At 37.2% G+C, this 12,680-nt stretch overlaps 1 protein-coding gene across 4 annotated transcripts in view; it reads right to left on the minus strand.

The window, feature by feature from the left end:
- LIN54 (lin-54 DREAM MuvB core complex component) overlaps window positions 1-12,680 on the minus strand; it is a 68,901-nt gene that overhangs the window by 38,792 nt on the left and 17,429 nt on the right. For all 4 annotated transcript variants that reach the window (XM_049630773.1, XM_049630771.1, XM_049630772.1 and 1 more), the window contains exons 3-4: window positions 11,338-11,461; window positions 4,509-4,651 (exon numbers count right to left, since the gene is read on the minus strand). In XM_049630773.1, the coding sequence (XP_049486730.1) occupies window positions 4,509-4,651; window positions 11,338-11,461 (267 nt within the window). The remainder of the gene's footprint in view (window positions 1-4,508; window positions 4,652-11,337; window positions 11,462-12,680) is intronic.

Consider the following 12,680-nt stretch of genomic DNA (forward strand, 5'->3'; position numbering starts at 1 on the left):
TCGGCTTAGGTCATGATCTCAGGGTCTGTGAGTTCGAGCGCCGCATCAGGCTCTGTGCTGACAGCTCGAAGCCTGAAGCCTGTTTCGGATTCTGTGTCTCCCTCTCTCTCTCTGACCCTTCCCCATTCATGATCTGTCTCTCTCTGTCTCAAAAATAAATAAACGTTAAAAAAAAAAAAAAGAAATACAAATCAAAACCACAATGAGATACCACCTTACACCTGTCAGAATGGCTAACATTAACAACTCAGGCAACAACAGATGTTGGCGAGGATGCAGACAAAGAGGATCTCTTTTGCATTGCTGGTGGGAATGCAAACTGGTGCAGCCACTCTGGAAAACAGTATGGAGGTTCCTCACAAAACTAAAAAATAGAACTACCCTACAAGCTAGCAATTGCACTAGTAGGTATCCAAGGAATACAGGTATGCTGTTTCGAAGGGGCACATGCACCCCAATGTTTATAGCAGCACTATCAACAATAGCTGAAGTATGGAAAGAACCCAAATGTCCATCGATGGATGAATGGATAAAAAAGATGCGGTATATATATATACAATGGAGTACTACTCGGCAATCAAAAAGAATAAAATCTTGCCATTTGCAACTACATGGATGGAACTGGAGGGTATTATGCTAAGTGAAATTAGTCAGCAAAAGACAAATATCATATGACTTCGCTTATATCAGAACTTTAAGATACAAAACAGATGAACAGAAGGGAAGGGAAGCAAAAATAATATAAAAACAGCGAAGGGGACAAAACAGAAGAGACTCTTAAATATGGAGAACAAAGAGAGGGTTACTGTGGGAGGGGGGTGGGCTAAATGGGTAAGGGGCATTAAGGAATCTACTCTTGAAATCACTGTTGCACCTATATGCTAACTAACTTGGATGTAAATTTAAAAAAATAAATAAATAAATGAAATTGAAAAAACAAAAAGAAAAGAAGAGGAAATGAAACCAAACAGATTAGAAATAGAAGTAGGGGCACCTGGGTGGCTCAGTTGGTTAAGCATCCAACTTCAGCTCAGGTCATTATCTCACAGCTCATGAGTTCGAGCCCTGTGTCAAGCTCTGTGCTGGCACTTGGAGCCTAGAGCCTGCTTCAAATTCTGTGTCTCCCTCTCTCTCTCTGCCCCTCCACCGTCTGCACTCAGTCTCTCTCTCTCTCTCTCTCTCAAAAATTTAAAAAAAAAAAAAAAAAAAGAAGTGAATTTATAAACGTAGAGAAGACTATACCTCCATAAGAACAAAGGCAGGGGTTCTCCAAGAAAACCTCTGGGATGGACTAAGTAATAACTAGAAGAAGGAAAAACCTGACATCTCAATTTTGGCTAGCAACACACTATAATAAACTTTTTGGTAGTGATAAGAATGCTTATCTTGGTCTAGCCACCAGAAATGGATGCAGGAAGAGATTTCTTGGGAGAACCTGACACAAACCTGCAGGAGTTTAGGACATATGTGAGCACAGAAACTGGTCCCAGCCTAGAGAATTCTGAATGCAAGAGGCTAGATGGAACTGTCAAAATTGTAGAGCAAGGAAAAGGAGGACAGTAGTTAGTCAAGCTGTACTTCTACCAGTGGGTTCTTCAATAGGTTTCCCATTAGCCAAACACATGCTGCAGAAGGGCTAAAGCGTCTTAATGGGCCAAAGACACGTGCCTCTGCTACACTGTGCTACACGTGCCTGGTACACTGCAGTACCAGGTCGTAGGGCAGACTACAGGAGGTAAGAGACAGCCAGGAGAAAGCTGCCAAAGATAGCCTGAGTGTGTACCACACTCTCAACAAAGAAGTGGGCAATGGGGACATATCCATGGGGATCTTCAAAAACTTTCCTAAATGCACAACTGTAAATGTCCACACTTGGACACCTGCTACACTGGCAGCTACATTACAACAGTCCCGGTCACAGAAGTCTTTGTCTTTTCTCTTCTAATCTTCCTTCCAATCAGAAGCCAAAAGCAAAAACGAGGAGGAGGTAGAAAAGTGAAGGAAACAGAGCACACTCCCCTTCTTGACTATATGGTCCCTGAGTCATGATTGGGTCTGAGTTCAGGGGAGAAGCTTTCAAACTAGATTTAAGTTTTTGACTAGACTTTTCATACTTGTGAATTTAATCACCAAAATAAGGCTTGTTCTTATAGTTAAAAATAACCTCTTGTCAAGATGTAGGGAAGGAAGATCCAAGATGGCATAGCTAAAGTCAAGGATGAGAGAAAAATAAAGCTAGTTCCTATCTGTATGCAAATCAGATATAGCCCATATACCAGACTTACCAGTCCACAGTGCCACCATCTACTCTGTTAATAAAGTCAGGAACCTAGGAGTCATCCTAGATTCTCCCCCTCCCTAAGACCCTGACATCCAGTATTATGTCTTAAACCTCTTCTAACACATCTCTTCTTCCCAAGCCCCTTAGCTACTAGTCTAGCTCAAACCTAAAGTACTGGAATAATCTAACTTAGTGATTTTCTACCCTGGCCCATACTTATGAATCTTAAAATATTAAAACTAAATTCAAACTAATACTTCGGCTCCATTTATGGGGATCCTCATTTATGGAGTCAGGTAGGACCCAGCCGTAAGTTTTTTCAAGGGGTCTCCAGGGTGTTTCAAATGTTCATACATGGTTGAGAATCACTAACCTAACTGGTCTCTCTTCCAGACTGTCTTTCATAGTGCCACAAGAATCATCTTTTTAAAAATGCAAATCTTAGAGCATCTGGCTGGTTCAGTTGGTTCAGTGTCTGACTCTTGATCATCTCAATCACGGGATTGAGCCCTGAGTCAGGCTCTGTGCTAAGCATGGAGCCTGCTTGAGATTCTTTCTCTTTCTCTCCCTCTGCCCCTCTCCCTCACTTGTGTGCTGCTCTCTCTCTCCCTCTCTAAAAAAAATTTTTAAAAAAACCATGCAAATCTCATATTAACCTTGAGTAGTGGTTTTCAATCTAGGGTACCCACTAGAATCACTTAGAGAGCTTTTAAAAATCCTGATACCAGGCCAAACTCTAGACCAATTAAAACAGTCTCTAGGAATACAAACCAGGTATTCCCAGGTGATCCCAATATACAGACAAGGAAACCACTGCTCTAGAAGCAATGGGAAGCCACAGAAAGTCTTTTAGAACAATAAAATGCAAACTCCCCTGCAGATAATAAAACCTTCTCTCTAACCTTAGTACCCTCACCACTCACACTACCAGAGCAATATAGTTCCCTCAAAGGGCCACACTTTTCCTTCTGTGTAAAGTATTACCTCAATCGAGAAATTACCTCAAAGCCAGTATTACCTCCACTGCTCACCCACAGCTAAGACCCAAACCACCTTTAAGGTTAAGATCTTTCAAGAACAGCCTTTGTATACAGTGTCCGCAACACACAGCTGAGCTCATCAACCCACCTGTAACTGTCATGATTCTGTAGGGCAATTCTTAATGTTTACGTCTAACTTCCCTGTGGAACTGCTTGAAGTGAAAAACGTGTCTTATTCATGCTTTTATCCCGAGTGCCTATCACTAGGCATAGCACATAGTAAGCACTCAAATATCTACTGAATTCATTCCATTTAAGTAAATAATTATTTTCTATTATCACGCAGGTAGAATCCCATTATTAATAAAGTGAAAGAGACATCATATTTATATATTATATTCAAGTCTCATTATAACAGAAACCAACAGCTATACTTTTAAAAAATGTGAAACAAATATTTAATGTTTGTTCTATTTATGAATAGTAGTAAATAATGAAAAAGGCCATAAAAAGGGCAGTAAGTTTCCAGAATCACAAAGGTGACATCTCACAGAATAATGATGGTTAGCTTTACACCTGAAATGTCCTTAAAATATACCTTTTCAAAATGTTATGCTGGTATAATGACATCTGCGTGTTTTAGGAAGTGAACTAAGAGTAAAATGACAAGTACTTAGCTACCTTAAAATAAAAACAGATCATGAAAAGCTTTCAAATGCTTTGAATGAACTATACTTAAATCTAAAAACTCTGAGAATCTGGTGACCAGCATTTGATGGCAATTTCTAGTACTCTGGGTAATCTGTTACCCAGCAAAAACTCAGGTCTCCACAAAACCCAGGACAGTTTAAGCAGAAAACAGAGTATTTTATCAAAATAACAATAAAGTTACATTCAACATTTTATATTCATATAGTCACTACATATGTGACTTCCCAAAGATAATAATTTTGCACAAATATTAACTTGAGAACTATACACATTATGTACCTCATTCAAAAGATTTTTGTTGTACCCGCATTGATATGGGCCATGGAAATTATCTTAGCATGCAAAAAGATTACTAAGTTACTATGTGTTTAGAATAAGTTCTTTTTTCTTGATTACTAAATTAATCTAGTATTCGATGAAAGCCTATTACTTGTTTGGGAATATGTTAAAATTGAAGTATCTAAAGTGACTAGTAAGAACATAAAGGCATTAACCACAACACTTGAGCATTTGTGGCTAATTTTTTTTTTTTTTACCTTATTTGGCGATTTCAAAGGTGAGATGGCTATTTTATTTGGTGTCTGTGTTGTAGAATTTAAAGTTGATCCAATAACACCACTTTCAGATATTGTTATGGTCTTTGATGGAGTCCCGGGAGTAGACTGTGAAAGAACCCTACCTGCAAATGAGAGGCAGCACATCAGTTTGACTTTTTTCAATAATGATATAAAATGTATGTGATGATGATCTACACCCACAAAGACTGTAGTCTGTATGTTCACTATTTCATATGTATCCAGGTAGGAACTTAAACACTCAAGTGAGGCCCTAATGAACTAAGGTGAAACTAGTCAGAAGGAAACAAAACAATGCTTCTTAGTAACACTTAGTATCTTAATACCACTTTATGTAAAGTCCATGAAAACACTTCTCACTGTTCTCATCAATCCTGTTATGTTATATTTATCAGAAAATAGGCTCAGGACAACTGTGCAACATGCCCTGTGTAACACAGTTCCTGAAAGTCAGGCCTTGAATCCAAGTCTCAAAACTTAATCTCTGTACTATACTACAGCTGTTTTACTCTGAACTTAAATCGTTCAGGATACAATTTCAACCCACATCTATAAAACAGACATTGGACTAACCTGAAGACTATCTGATTTAATACTATCTGATTTTAGACTGCCAAAAGGAAAACAAAAAGTTCTTCTCAGACAGATTCCAACAGGAATACAGGGAACCCTTCTGGACACTACCCTTCAGGAAAAACACAGAAAACTGTAGGGTGTCTGGATGGGTTAGGAAATTGGGAATCATCTCACAATGAACTGAAATACTAGGAATTTTTATCCTAGTCAAGAAAGGAATACAAAGACATGACACATCTCCAAATTCTTGAAAGACTGTGTGGCAGTCATTAGTGCTAGTCACCAAGTATTCTGGTTCTCTCCCATTCTGGGCACATGGTAGAACTGTATACTCCCTGCACCCCCCGCCCCCACCCCATTCCTGGTGATTAGGTTAGGGTCACATGACAAGTTCTAACTGATGAACTATGAGTAGAGGTGTTGCATTTCTGGGCCAGAACATTTCTGCCAATGCAAGACCTTCCAAAGCTCTACTTTTCCTCTGCCACATCTGAGATGTCGGTTCCTCTGTCAGCTTGAGTCCTTGTGAGACTGTAAGAAGAGCCCCCTTTCTAATCCACAATGGATATGTGATCTTATCAAGTATGAATAAAAAGTGAAAAAAATTTTTTTAAACTTCTGAGATTTAGAGATTTTTATTATGGCAGGAAAGCCAAGATTATCCCGACTCATCTCTAGGCTGTCAAGTTGAAGGATTAGAGCCACTCTCTATCACATCAGATGCATAGCACAAATGCACAGAAACAGAAGTTTCAGTTCAGCACTAGGAAAGAACTTCTAACAAAAATTTCCACTTGAAAAGACTGTTTCACCACAAGTGAGTTTTTAGTCACTGAAGGCATTCCAAGCAGACGCTGTATAATCAAATTCACTGGCTGAAAAGGGAATTCAAGCACCCAAAGAAGAGAAAAGGTAGATAACCTACATTATCTCTAAAATTCCTTCTTAGATGCTATGATTTAATTTACAAATATATCTGGAGATGAAAGAGAGAGGGAGAGAGGGGAAAGAAAGAAAAAAGAAAGGACTTTCTCTTTAGACAAAAATAAAAAACTAGCACTTAAGAGCTTCCGGATTATTTTTTTCTGACACAGTATACAGTTTCTTTTTTAAAATCAAGTTGATCTGACATTTATGAATGTTTAAAATATTTTCAATTTATTTGTAGTACACACTTACATTTAATTTCATTGAAATAGTCATTAACAAATTACAGTTGAGAATTGATTTTTTTTAACCTGAATAACATAACTAAGTCAATTCTATATAAACTAAATGAATCTGCATCAAATATTTTTAGACCACCCTAAAGTGCTAAACCTGCCTGAAGTAAAATGATTGCCTGTTCTAGTTTCTAAAACTAGTTATCTGTGGGATAAACCTAAAGCCCAAAAAGTGATTATATTAAGAAAATAAATTATTGGAGCACCTGGGTGGCTCAGTCGGTCAAGCATCTGACTCGGTTTCGGCTCAGGTCACGATCTCGTGGTTCATGGGATGAATTCCCACATCCGGCTCTGCACTAACAGTGAAGAGCCTGCTTGAGATTCTCTCTCTCTGCTCTTCCCCCAACCCCCCTCAAAATAAACAAACATTAAAAAAAAAAAAGAAAAGAAATGACCAATAAAGACACAGTTTTATAAAATGCTCATCACTTATGGTTATTACTATAACTTCTTATTTGTTTGGCATTACATAAATTCAGAAAAAAGTGTCAGAGAAAGTTAATGCAGAAAATCCTCAATTCCTGAAAATAGCTGATCCAGAAAAGGCCACTTAAAGTGAATTCATTTAAGACAGGGACAAAAATTTCACTACAAATAAGAAAACTAAGAGTAAATCTTTCAGTTTTCTTTTCTTTTTCCTTTTTTTTTTTTTTTGCTTATATTTAACAAAACTCGAGTTTATAATTAAAACTACAGTAACTCTTAGGATGAACTGTTAAGTCTAGGGGAAAGAGGATTCTTCTGAAAATTAGTGTGACAGCACAATGACAGATGCAGTTTGAATGGGCACAACTTGATCATACTGAAGGTCATCTCTGCCAAGCCAAAATATTTCAGGATTTCATCAATTTTCCCAAGAACCCTCTATACTTGTTAAAATTCAAGTTACTCTTAAAAAAAATTTTTTTTGAGAGAGAGCATGAGTGAGTGAGGGCAGACTGAGAGGGAGAGAGAGAATCCCACGAGGTGCAGAGAGAGAGGGAGGGAGACACAGTGTGGAGCCCGGGGCGGGGGGGGGGGGGGGGCGGTGTTGAGCTCACGAACCATGAGATCATGACCTGAGCCAAAGTCGGATGCTTAACTGAGCCACCCAGGCGCCCCTCAAGTTATTCTTTTTGAGGGGCTTGCTTGTTTTTCATCCAGATAGCATCCCTCCTGATTATCTAATCTCCAAATCCCTATTTATCCTTAGCTCCACAGACAGATTCAACAAGTATGCAAATTCTACAACCTCCCCTTGAAATCAATTTGCAAGGTATTTACACTCCACTGTCAGGTGTTCTCCAAGAATCAAGAAACATACTCCAAAAGATAGGGGATGGGGGACAGGCAGGGAGCTGGCTTATCTAAGCAAGGGCTAATTCTTAAGAGATTAATTTATTAGTGAATATTTTCACATTGATAACGCTTGCTCCACTGTAGAAACCTTGTACCTCGGGAGCTCTGATAACAAGGACCTCTGTATCTCATTAAACTGTCTCCAAAGCCTTCTGAAGTGTGTGGAATCAACATTTTATAGAAGACGAATCGATAATTATTTACCCAAGATCACAGACAAAATCTATACAAGAGCTATGACTAAAACCCAAGTTTCCCAATAGCTCCTTCCACACCACCACATTGCTTCCATGATATACATTTCATTCAAAATACATATTCACTGAACCACATCTATGTACCAGAAACTGTGCCAAGTCTGGAAAGAGAGATAAACAAGGTAAAAGAACTATCGTTAATGTGGCACATACGCACAATGGAATATTATTCAGCCTAAAAAAAAATTCTTACATGCTACAACACAGATGAACTAGGAGGACATTGTGCTGAGTGAAATAAGCCAATTACGAAAGGACACATACTGTGTGATTCCACTTATATGAGATATGTAGAGTAGTCAAATTGATAAGAGACAAAAGTTTCTGTTAGGAGTTGGGAGGGAGGGAAGAATGGGGAGTTATTGTTTAATAATGTAGAGATTCTGTTTTGCAAAATGAAAGAAGTTCTGAAGATGGATGGTGGTGACGGTGGTACAGCAGTGTAAATATACTTAATGCCACTGAATAGTCCACTTAAAAATGATTAAAATGTTATGTATGTTATGCCACAATTTATGTATGTATTTTTATCATAATTTTTTAAATATAAATTAATTTTTAAGAGAGTTTTGTTTTGTTGAGAGGGAAAGAGACAGAGAGAGGCTCAACCAACTGAGCCTCCCCAGTGCTCCAATATAAATTAATTTGTAAAAATTACATGACAAACAAAACAAAGCCAAAAAATTACCACTAAGAAAAATTATAAATGTAGTAGGGGAAACAGACAAGAAAACCAAGTATTATAACACAGTGTGACTAATGGAAATATTAAAAACCAGTATGAAATGTAATAGAAGTCTAATTAAAGTTAAGAATTTGGTAGGTATAATTAAGTTCTAAGGGAATACATAGGAGATGATCAGGGGAAGAGTATGGCAAACAAAGGCATCGTAAGTAAAAAGGAATGCCAAGATCCTAAATCCCGAGAGAACATGGTCTATTTGGTAATTTCTTAAAATAAGTTAAATTAGGTGAAAATGAAAAAGGTATGTATTCGATCATAAATGCCTTTAATGTTAAAAAAGCACTGGCATCTAAATTCAAATCTGACAGACTGAAGCCAAGAAACTGATAAGAAATGAATATGGCCAAGAAAATCTGAAGCAAGGGTGTGACAAGATCAGATCTGCATTTTTAAAAAAATCACTTACACACAAACTTAAGTTTATCTTGACTGTAAGACAGAAAAAGATTTCCATCTTCAATGAGAAGCCCAAAAGTCGTTAAAAAACAATCTAAATGTACTTTGAAAAGTCAATAGCTACAATATAAAGATTACAGAACCTCCTTGTGATAAGAGAATTCAACAGGAGAGGTACTTCAGTGTTTTAAAATTTAGTTCCTAAGAATTTAAAAGGCTATATAATGGAACTAGTTGACAGTGGAAATTCTCTCTCCAAACTGAACTTAATGCCAATGATTCTAATGAAATTTAATAGAAGTCTATCTATGCCTTTTGGTAGGGCCAAGAAGTCTGCCCATAATTAAAAGGTGAAACTATGATTAATGTGCAAACACATTATATAAATGACCCAAAGACCCAGCAATGATATCATAATAGTCAAATGTCAAAGGTGAAATCTTGGCATTGACCAAATGTTCACTCAGGCACATGTACAAACACCACAACTGTTTAGCGTATAATTTTCCCATACAATTAAAAAATGTAAGGGATTCTCTCAAGCTCAGAAATAGTAAAAAACACTGCACTGAGAAATTCCTCTTGGTTAACCCCCTCCACCAAAAACTCCCAAAAACTTCCCAGGGGAATGTTGGGGTCCCTTTTTCATCGATACATCCAAAGCCTTCCTTACTTTCAGCCAACTGAAGCCCACTTCTGGAACCAGATCCAAATCCAAATGCTTTCCAATCTTCCCTCTGGGGCCATACTTGTCCCCATGACAGCCCTCAAGACAGCAGCCTCCTATAACATCACAAATCTCTGCTGAGGGCCAAAAGAGAAAAATACATTCGCCCAACAATACTGCCCTCAAACTACAATCTTTCCATGCCTCCTCTCACTTGCTAAAACGAGAAGCCTCCCTAAACACAATGCAAAGTTTCAGGAAAATGACAGATCACTGCCACTGACTTCAGAGTTGCCTGTTGTTACACTGTCTATAAATTTATCAAAAATGGTAGACAGTGGTTTTCATGTATATCCTCTCCCACCTACCCCTCACGGTTAGTTAACATTTAAAGTACCTTCCTCAAGAATACACATTCTAGGAATGGGTAATTAGCATTTGAAAGTATCTAGTCAAAGTTTACCATCCAGAGGTACTTCCATAAGCCCTTAAAACACAATGGAAATTAGAAATGAGCTCGTAAGTGGTGAAAACGGTCATGTTAGTACAGCTCTGAATTAAAGACCAGTCACCATGGCTGTATGTCTCTAGAAAGATCACACTGCTTGCCAGGCAGAGTAAGAAGAGTGCTGGACTTAAGCCATTATAGAAGGAGAAAGGGAAAGGAATATCAATGGTGTTGCAAGGAAGTGATAATTATGGGTCTTGGACTCCATATTGACTAAGGAAGAATCTGAGGACAGGAAGTGAGTGATTCTTGAGAAAGAATGATTAACAGATCAGAGATCTCAAAGTCAAAGAACTGCCAGATTGGGAATACAATGGCAGATAAACTAATAAAGAAAACAAAATACTCAAAGTCAAGATTTGAGGTGTTACAGTAATTGGTGATGACAAATCATTAAAGTATATAATAAAGAGCATTCGGCCACACTGAAGAATTTGCTGGTAAATATAGCTAAAATTTTGTTATCACATAAGTAATTACTACCATTGTGACCATTTTCTGTTCATAGAAAACTGCATATAAAGCATTTTGAAACCAAAAACAAACAGAAACCATGAAATAGTATACTCTCACGTGTATTAATTTAAATCTATTAAACTTAGCTACGTGTGCTCTAGAGACAAACTGCCTGGGTTCCAATCCCAGTTTGGCCATTTACTGGCTGAGTGCCTCCATTTCTACACTGATAAAACCGGGCTGTTATTAGTACCTACCTTCCAGGATTGCCCAAGGACTATATAAGTGACTACATGTAAAGGGCTAAGAATAGTGTGAGGCATGTGGTAAACACTAGATGAATGTTAGCTAGTATTACTGAAGTTTAAGACTTTGCTACTTTCATGGTAAAATTCTACCAAAAACTAAGGAGACTAAAGTAATGGACTGATTTTGAGATAAGGCATTTGCTCAGAGCACACATTTAAATAAGTGTAAGAAATAACATTTCTTATTAACTAGTTTGGTTTATAATAATAACTCTACTTGTTGCACTAAAACATTTCAAGATGGCAGAACAGCCTTTCTTAAACCTAAAAGGAAGGTGAATATATAGCTTAATAAACTATAAAGAAATATAACCTGCAATGACTGGTGGTGATACTTGAGTTGTCTGTCCTGTAACTGCTTTACTATTAATTGGTTTTGCAAAGATCAGCTTCGTGATTACTGGACCAGAGGTTGGTGTTCGAGGCTTCTTAGCAATCTGAAATATATAAATAACTATGAAGGCCATTTGTTTCTGTAAAACACCTATTCAGTCAAAATTAAACAGAAGATTGATATACAGAAGTACATATGAAACCGGCTCATTTAACAGAATATATCTAAGTATTAATGTTAAAAACATCTAAAATGCAGCCATTCATCAAAATACTAATATGATCCCATTCTTAAGCCAATATATAGCAATACCTTTGTATTTTATTGTAAATCCTTACTTTAGTCTGTAGGATAATATGCATATGATGAAAACCAAAAGAGTATTTAAAAATAATTTTAATGTTTAATAATGCTTACTTAATAATAAACAATAATAAAACATGACAGCAATATTCTTTCTCAAAATAACAAATTATTCAGTAATAAAAAGATAGAGTCAGTTAAGAAAGCATAGTGCAAATGATGAAGCCACCTGTAAATGCAATTACATTGGCCCCTGGAAGCAAAATATGAACACACATTAAAGACAGGCTTATGATTAGATCCTCAGCTTTAGATCTATATATTAGGGTAGATAAATAAACAACTGAGTAAGTTAATATCCTAGGATACAAAGAGACAAGTTTGGCAAAACAGACTATTCTGAAGACAAAGCCTCTAGAAATACCATTTGCTAAAATACTGTTTATTAGACTATCAATTCTTTGAAGGTAGGGTCTATATTTATTCATTCCTGATCTTAAGTTATATTGGCATACTGTTCACCTGAACTAAAATTCTCCACAAGTCAAAGAGGGTAGAGTTATCACTGTTTTAATATTGAAATTATCAATGTATGCAAAGATATAGCTTCTTCTAAAAGTTAAAAGCAGAAATTTAGTTATGATAGGGGAGACATTAAATATTTTGTCAGATATGAAAACTAAGGCCCTGAAATTGCTATTATTGGAAATAAAGACTTAAAATGAATAAACACGAGGGGCACCTGGGTGGCTCAGTCGGTTAAGCGTCCGACTTTGGCTCAGGGCATGATCTCACGGTCCGTGAGTTCGAAACCCGCGTCAGGCTCTGTGCTGACAGCTCAGAGCCTGGAGCCTGTTTCAGATTCTGTGTCTCCCTCTCTCTCTGACCCTCCCCCGTTCATGCTGTGTCTCTCTCTGTCTCAAAAATAAATAAAAACATTACAAAAAAATTTTAAATGAATAAACACGACCAATTTGAATAACATAAGCATACCAGAAGCTGCAATGGATCACAGACCT

Source organism: Panthera uncia, chromosome B1 (genome assembly GCF_023721935.1).
Source record: "Panthera uncia isolate 11264 chromosome B1, Puncia_PCG_1.0, whole genome shotgun sequence".
Classification (NCBI taxonomy): Eukaryota; Metazoa; Chordata; class Mammalia; order Carnivora; family Felidae; genus Panthera; species Panthera uncia.